The sequence below is a fragment of the Juglans microcarpa x Juglans regia genome, chromosome 8D, assembly GCF_004785595.1.
Source record: "Juglans microcarpa x Juglans regia isolate MS1-56 chromosome 8D, Jm3101_v1.0, whole genome shotgun sequence".
Taxonomy (NCBI): Eukaryota; Viridiplantae; Streptophyta; class Magnoliopsida; order Fagales; family Juglandaceae; genus Juglans; species Juglans microcarpa x Juglans regia.
The window spans coordinates 1,816,900-1,825,495 of NC_054608.1; the positions used below are offsets into that span (position 1 = coordinate 1,816,900).

Here is an 8,596-nt window from a genome sequence, read left to right on the forward strand (position 1 = left end):
GTGGGCTTTCTTTGGTAGTCTCGGATTATTGATCCAGCCCACCAACGCAAGTCTCCGAAAACAATTCAAATTAGGGCTACGTCAGGTCATCACCCATACGGCAGCTGCTTATATAGACCTGCTCGACCTTGAAGAACTCCTTCATGGACGAGTTACGAGGTTAGGTTTTTCCGGCTGCATCCGAGATTATTTTGTTTTCAAATTTAAAGATAATTTTAGTTGTTGAAGAGAATGATGAAAATCTCTGTTCCGTGCTAACGCAGCACCGTCGTAGAGGTGCTATGAGCGGCACTTTTCCACACGAGATTTCTGACTCTACCTTTAGGCTTTACCTATTGTTTGGTTGCTGAGAAAAAAGAAAAAAAGATGGGAAAACGATGATCCGCTGGAGGGAATACCTGACTCGTTATTTTTCATTTTCCTTCTCATTGGTTTCAGTGGGTACAAGCTCATATATACAATATTAGATCTGTAAAGAATTAGCATTTTCTTATCGCTGTGATGAAAGTTTGTTATTTTGTTCGTGCTTATCTTGGCTGAGAATTAAGTTAGATTTATCTGCATATTCGTATCAGTCTATTTTGACTGATGTATCGGACATCGTTTTAATGGCTTCAACATCATGATTTTCGTTTTAGGGCCCAAATATTTTTCAGACATAAGCTGCAAACAATATAAATTATGAGAACGTGTTTTCTGAAAGTGTTAAAGAATTTAATCCACTCCCTTAATGATTTATCTTTAGTTTGGTTATCATATATTGTAGTGGCACTTCCCCCACGAAGTTTCTGACTCTCCGTCTACAGTTCTTGTAGTGTTGGGATCCATATAAAGAGCTTGGAAATAGATATCGAAAAGGATTTAAAATATTTTGCTCTTTTTAAGTTTGCTGTATTATCCTGTTCTTTTAATATATGAGGTTGTAGACTTTAAACTAAGAACTCAGTTCCTTTTAGCAAGACAAATCCATTGGATGCTGTTGAGTAGATTCAAAAGTATATTTTTTCTAGTGTCCAAATGAGTTTTTATTAGTACTGTTGGGTGATGGGGATCAATGCATGAGTCCTGCTATCAATCTGGCTTTTTCAAAGAAAATGAAAAGAAAGAAGGAATGTAGTTTCTTTTGGTTAATGATATCCAAACTTTGTTGCTTCTTTAATAGGCGCAATCTGTGTTGATATTGGTAGACATTTGATGAATGTTGGTTTGTTAGCATTCACACAAGCTCACACACATGGTCTTGATATACGATACTCTTATTTAAATCATATTGGGATTGCTGGGAGTTCATATACTTGGGATTATCCATGTATGTGGGTCTCACTTTCAAGAGTCCACTTGCATGAATGGTATTAGACTCAGGTACTTGAAAACGATATAGATTGTTGAAGATATGATCTTTTTTCTTTGGAATTAGGCTTTGTGAAAACATGTCCCGTATAAGTGTTTTGATCTTTGTTCGATTCAAATCCTTGTTTAATCCAAAGTATGGTGCTACCCATGATTCAAGTAGGCATTTCATCTTGGAAGTGCTTTTGTTGATACTCACTTGCAAGCATACTTTCTTAGCTAGGCCCTTAAAATCCTTGGATATGTTTATACAGATGGGTACGTTGGTCATTTGGCTTGGGTAGAAAGCGTCTCATAAACGTACAGGTCTCTCCTTGCATTGCCGATGGGCATCTTTGGAGAAATTTATATTTATTGTGCTTAAAATACAGGTATAATCTAGTTATTTATTTGTATAAATGCTGATAGGATGCATGCGTCTGCGGCAAGTCCTCTTTATGACTCGTTTCATCCTCACACACCTTGTCCCACACAATTGAGGCCCTTTTACCTCGTGCTGCTTGCATCCTTATTGTAGTATAATTTGGTTATTCAAAGAATAATAGCCGTGTGGTTTTCTTAATGGGAAAGCATAGGCAACTTGCAAGGTATGGATGCAGAAGAGCTTTTTTGAGGCTGAGAAGTTTTAGCTACTTAGATGGCTGAAGCAGTCTGATTTCTTGATTCCGCAACAGATCACATTGAACAAGATGTCTTTTGATGTTGAATATTTTCAAAGTTGTCCACTGGTGTTAGTATTTTCATTTTTCGGAATACTTTTAATTTGAAAAAGGAAATATTTACATTTTCTTGGAGTGCCCGAGTGATGGTATGTAACTGTTGATGGGAATATTTGGTAATATTTTTCATGTAGTGTATTAATTCTGCTTATATTTTGATTGTTATATTGGACACAATGACAGTTTGTAGTTGAACTGTCCAAGCTTCTTTTTCTTTCTTCAACAAGCGATTGAACACTAGGTCTGGTTTGTTTTTACCAGATGAGATGAAACATTTTCAACGGGGTCCAAGGCAAGTTTGGCAAATATGAGAGAAATCTTCAAAACTTCTGATAATTTCTTTTTCAAACATCATTTAAACACAAACCGAATTTATATGAGAAGTCTTGGGAGGGAAGAACAAATGTGGATCAAATTAAACTTTTATTATCATCTTTTGGGATTACATGGAGATCATCAGGATACAATCACCCCTCCAACCTTTAAAATCCCACGTATGAAAAAGAATCTATGAAAACTTATGAAGAACAAATATCAGTGCCTTTCATTCCTTTGTATCCAACAAGGATTGCCCATTTGCAGCTTTGATATACCACCAGATGGTTCTCATTAACAAACCACACCATATCATGCAATATATTCTTCTACGATCAGAAAATAACTTAGCCCACCAATGCTGCTGGCATAGAACTCAACTTCAATTTTCTTTGTTGTGCATCTTAGTCACATTCCAAACCACAAACTTCTAGTACAATACCGCCTTTTGGCAGAAACGGGTTGATTCGGACCCATAAAAGGGTGAAGATTGATGCTAGGAGGATTGCCCAGACCACAACAATGGTGGGAACCCTCTCCTGTTTCCCCATCAACCCTTTAAGGAATGGGTAAAGATGGACAATGACCCATAGTGCGAAAAACAGCTTACCAAAGAATGGACCCCATGAATCATAACCATTATTGATGGCATCTGAGACCCCAACTGCAACTCCGATTATGTTTATGATCAGCAAGGACATTGGAGGGATCAACAAAGATGTCCACTTGAAGAGGTAGAGTTCAGAAAACTCTCCATCGTCTGCAGCTTTAGATGTAATGGTGAGGTTTGTGTCAACCCCAGCCAAAACCTTAAGCAAGCACTGGAAAAGAGCAAATAGGTGTGATGAGACACCGCCAATAACCCAGAATTGTTCATTCCTCCACCAGTCATATATGCCGACCCTTCCCCACTGCATCTCAAGGATACTAGTTGCAGCTATGGATACGAAGAGGGCCACGAAAATAAGACTAGCATAGTTGCTTATCTGTTAACAAAAAGAAAAATCTCATTAGTTTAAAAGCCTTGCAGATTTTGAATACTTTTTTAAGTTTGAAGATATCACATATTACCTCCGGAACCATGAACTTTCCAGTAAGGAGGCAGACAGCCGGCAAGGTACAATAAGCGAGCAAAGGAATCGATGTCAAAGGATAAACAACTGAATTGATATAAGAAAGGCGCTCCAACCCTTTCAAGCCACACCCATATCCATACCATATCGGACAATGCCGGCTGAAGAAAATCTCAACGGATCCCAGGGCCCACCTTAGAACCTGGTGTAGTCGATCTGAAAGGTTTATAGGAGCTGAACCCTTAAAAGCGGGCCTTTTTGGCATGCAATACACTGATCTCCAACCATGGCAGTGCATCTTGAAGCCTGTCAGTACATCCTCAGTAACCGAGCCATATATCCACCCAACCTGAAACATTAGTGGAATTTAGCCAACAGGACATTATAAACTGTCATATAGAGCTAAATAAAGACACAAAAGAAAAAGACTTGTTAAACTTAAAAAAAAAATTCCAGCATACCTCTTTTCCCCATTCTGTTTTTTCTTCATAACCACAGCTAATGACATGGATTGCTTCTTTCAATAGAGATGCAGAACTTGCTCCATTTGGCACCCCTCCATCTTCCATTAGTGTAGAAGCTATGAAGACAGGCGATTGTCCAAACTTTTTCTCAAATTTCATTAGGGGCATTGGGGAGGATTTTTCATTATCTATTCTTGCAGTGCAAGGTACAGTAGAAGCATATGTGATATTAGTTTACTGCAATCTACAACTAGTGAACAGGGGACCAAACCCCATACTGAAAGATTTGGGACTAATTGGATTAGTAGAAAAGATTTCTAACTCATTGCGAATCTGAAGTCACTTCTTACCTTCAATTCCCTCAATATTCTCTAGTGCATGTATATGACCTGAAGCCTCCCTGTTTTTCAACAGCTTTTTGTCATTGGACTTCTTTTTCTTGTTCTTCTTTCTAGATCCACAGCAGAAGCAGCCCCATTTTGGCCAACAATTACATGTCTTCCCAGGAGGTTTCTTCTTGATCGGGGCATCATATCCATAGAGTGCCAGCCTACTGAAGACACACCCAGTTCCAACATAAATTGGTCCTTGGATCCCATCTAATCCTTTCATATTGATCTAGATTCAGTTAAAAGAATTAGCACTTGCATAGTAAACAACTGCTAATAGAAAACGGGTATGCATGTACGTAATACAACAGAACCAAGATATTCTACTTACATCAAAGAATACAATGTTCCGATTGGAGTATCTATCATGACGATCAAGCCCATCAAATCTTTGAGGAAATTGTACATAACAGATTTTCTTTCCGGATGTAGGGTCCATCAGGAAGCACATAGCTTCACGAAGTGCCTTACTGTTGTTTATATAGTGATCACAATCGACATTCAGGAGGTAAGGAGCATTTGATATGATTGCTGAGACCCTCACCTTGATTTATCAGCCAAAACGTTTATTAATACTAAGAGAAATGGCAAGCCAACGAATATGCCTAAAACACAACTTGAGAAGAAAGTGAGAGAGACCTTACCAGAGCATTCATGGCCCTAGCCTTTTTGTGGTGATCAAATCCTGGTCTCTTCTCGCGAGATACATAAATCAGGCGAGGTAGTTCATTTCCTTCTACATCAAGAACACCCTTTTGACCAAGGAAAACCTGTATAAGACCGTTAAGATTAAAATCCATATATTTTAATTGTCTGAATGCACATAAAGGCCAGCTAGATGAACATTCCATGGAACCTTTAAGAAAATACCTCACCTGGATCATTCCAGGATGATCCCTGACATTGTTCCCAGGCCATGGAGTCCCATCCTGCATTGTCCACCCCTCCTCAGGAACCTTTTGTGCTATGGTTACCAACCCATTAATCCGAACTTTGAACTCTTCATATTCCCTCTGTAACAACAAATGACAATAGCCATGTTCTCAGTAGAGGTCACTGTACATTATTGAAGATGAAAACAATCATTAAGAAAAAAAAAATTAACTTTTTACTGAATGCCTAAATGGGGCTCTCTGCCTGCCATCAGAACCACTATTTGCTTGTGGAGCTGAAATTCCAGATGATGGAGAGAAGGAAGCCAACAAACAAAGGGAGAGGTGAAAACCTTCATTGCACGCCGTTCTCTTATAAATGCTGGATCCAATTTGTCTTTCAAATAGTCAACTTTCTGATAAAAATACCATTCTGGGGCTCGTGGCTCAATGTTGAACCTCTTACAGAATGGGACCCACTTACGTGCAAACTCTGATGTCTCAGAGAGGGCTTCAAAAGTAAGCATGGCAGCACCATCATCCGAGACATAGCACGTAACTTTGTCGACCGGATAGTCTACAGCAAGGATGGACAAAACCGTATTTGCAGTGATAAGTGGTGGTTCTTTCATCGGATCTACAGTACTTACAAATATGTCTATATTAGCCAGTTCAGATGGCTTCCCTTCTTTCTCATACCTGAGATGAAATATCACAAGCATTTTACTTAAGAATGGAAAATTGCGCATGCCCCTACACAAGAAATATTTCAGCATGTTGCATACGAATAGAGAATCACGTACACAGACATACTACACGTACACACAGGGTACGTACCTCAGGGACAATCGATCAAGGTATGTCTCTCGCACAATCGGGGACCATTTCGGGAACTGATCCAATATCCAAGATACAGCAAACCATATCTCACAAATCACTGATGTTAACCACAATCCATATGCATCATTGACTGGATGGCTAATTCTATACTGGAAAAAGAAGCCAAGAATCACAATTCGGAGAAGAATTATCATTCGGTATGGATTTATCTTGCTTGAAGGAATTGATAATTTCCTCGAAAGCGGTTGCCTGCCTTCATCTATCCTATAAAAGAGAATAAGAATGGAAATAAACCTTGAGTCTTGTTATGGAGGAAAGAGAATTATAGATATAGCAGGGCTGAACCAATTATTTCCAAAGAGTATAATAATGGAAATATAGGCTACTACACTTCAAAACCCAGAAGTCCCAGTGTCAGTTAAGTACAGTAATCAGCAATCATTTCTATACTTTAGGTTTATTTCCTCTCTCCCTAGTAGTTCAAGGAATGAACAGACTCAGAAAATTTAGTCTATCATGTCAAAATGCAATATTCTAAGAATAAAATCATAAGGATAAACCCAGCAATATGATTTTTTTTTGTAAAGGAGGTTAAAACAAATACACCTACATGGGCAAATCAGGATCATCCAACACTTCTCCGGCATTGTTTCCACGGCCACCACCTCCTCCTTGGTGCTTAACCACCAGAACTTTTTCATTCTGCTTCTTTTTCCACTCTTCCATACGCTCTTTCCATGCAACAGTCCCATATCCATATACGGCTAAGTCTTTATTGGGATCCATAGGTCTGGGCTGAACTGCGTAATCAACACCAGTTATCACACCATAAATTGTCAGAACAACAATAAGAATCACTTAGGACAAAAAAATAGCCATAAGCATCAGCATAGAGTTCACAAATATTAGAGCTGATCAATCTAACAACTGGTCGTGTAGTGAATTTTTTTTGCTCGGTATGCAGAAAAATGCAAGCAATTTTCTGCTTCCAGAGCTGATCAATCCACAGCTCTAATATTATAGCAATCTCTATAATCGATTAGCTCGTTTATATCAGCAACTGCATGGCGTTGTGCATTCTATGACTTTACGTATCATTACTCTGCTCTGGCAGTAGTGTGGCAATCGCTGAACCATTGACTTGGGAACCTCGGCCGACACTAAGGCGAGCAGAGAGCATGGCAACTGCAATTTGGTGAGCATTGCCTCCAATATCAAATTCGTTCTCCAAATCATCAGTGTCATCTTCTTCTTCATCGCCTTCAACTCTAGCACTCCCTGGAATTGCTTGCATTAATTGTTAGTCAAAATTATCACCAAGTTCGCAGTAAAAACACGATGAGCCGACTGAAAGTAATAAATTCTCACCTTTGATGCGCTTGTATCTCGTTTTGCACTGAGGGCAGGTCTGATTGCCTTCTCTTCTTTCATACTCATAGCAATGTCTGCACACAGGGAAGGCACATTCGTTGCAAGCGACAAATGGCTCCCCATCAACTGTGATCTCTATCTCATCGCCACATATCTGGCAAATTTGCCCACTCAATACTTCAACTGATGTCACCTGCAACTCACGGTAGCCATAGCAATGTTAACCTCCACCAGATCATGGAATCAGAAATTCCAATACACCTAACATAAATTCATGCTGCTTAATTAAAAACTATAATTATTTATAACGGTATGAAGTTGGTTAAAACTATTATTATAATACAATTGCAGGGAAAAAGAAAAGTTGAAAACTTTTACGCAATGGTTTCATCGACCAGCTCCAAAATCTAGAAACCTAGAGAAAAAACAAGAACCAATAAATACAGTCAAAATTACAGTTTCTCCCGGAAGAAAGAAGTGCTGTGATAAGCTTGAGAAAAACGCTGAAAAAATACTCACAAAAAATATCAGATCAGCAATTTCAGCTTAAAGAGCTACACGAAGATCGGAGGAGAAACTTGCTGAAAACTCACAATCAAAAGAACATAGAAAAAGGAACTCATACCCACTACCCAGAACAAAACGGCAAAAAATAGGAGGTGAAGAAGTTTAGGAAGTAGAAAGAAATAGCCAATGTATGTTGCTCTGGAACAGACCCATGTAAGTAAATCCCAAGACGAGAAGTTGTCTTTAAATTCCACAGAAGGGTGTGGATAAATGAGTTTAAATGCAGTAAGGGAAGCAAAAATAACACATTTTTTCTTCAAAGAAGTTTGAAGAGGCAATGAGAAAATTAAGCACGAACAAAAGGACTTACTCGGGCAACCTCATCAGCATTGATAAGAACAAACTCATTTCTGTTGTGAGAACCCGCAACAAGTCTTCCTTTGGTATCCATCAGAGCCTTGGAGCATTCAGAATCAAAGACACCCACTATACAAAACCTCTGTCTAAGCCTCTAGCACCACTCAAAAGCCCAAAAATAACGCAGGTTTGACTTGACGTTTTCCTTCTCTTCCTCTATCTTCTTCATTTGCCATTAGCCCACTCTCTTAAGGCACCCATTACAGGCAACTCCCACCCTCACTGTCTGTTACAATTAGAGAAGAAGAAAACTTTGTATTTCTGGTAAACGTAATTCGT

General features: G+C 38.9%; 1 protein-coding gene across 1 annotated transcript; it reads right to left on the reverse strand.

Moving 5' to 3' along the window:
* Positions 1-2,785: 2,785 nt before the first annotated feature.
* LOC121243091 (cellulose synthase A catalytic subunit 2 [UDP-forming]-like) lies at positions 2,786-8,351 on the reverse strand. Its single transcript, XM_041141152.1, has 13 exons — positions 8,271-8,351; positions 7,391-7,586; positions 7,124-7,300; positions 6,633-6,879; positions 6,020-6,286; positions 5,536-5,881; positions 5,186-5,323; positions 4,955-5,080; positions 4,642-4,854; positions 4,265-4,539; positions 3,919-4,114; positions 3,456-3,806; positions 2,786-3,370 (listed from the first exon to the last, which is right to left on the reverse strand). Exons 1-13 carry the CDS (start codon positions 8,349-8,351, stop codon positions 2,789-2,791), a joined length of 3,195 nt encoding a protein of 1,064 aa, XP_040997086.1. The 3' UTR covers positions 2,786-2,788.
* Between the last annotated feature and the right edge of the window lie 245 nt (positions 8,352-8,596).

Excerpts from the sequence above, each read along its gene's own strand:
- LOC121243091 (XM_041141152.1), bottom strand. The coding sequence starts at position 8,351 with ATGGATACCAAAGGAAGACTTGTTGCGGGTTCTCACAACAGAAATGAG. Across the intron at positions 5,882-6,019 it reads CTTGATCGATTGTCCCTGAG|GTATGAGAAAGAAGGGAAGC; the intron begins GTACGTACCCTG and ends ATTTCATCTCAG. Across the intron at positions 4,540-4,641 it reads GGAACATTGTATTCTTTGAT|ATCAATATGAAAGGATTAGA; the intron begins GTAAGTAGAATA and ends AACTGAATCTAG.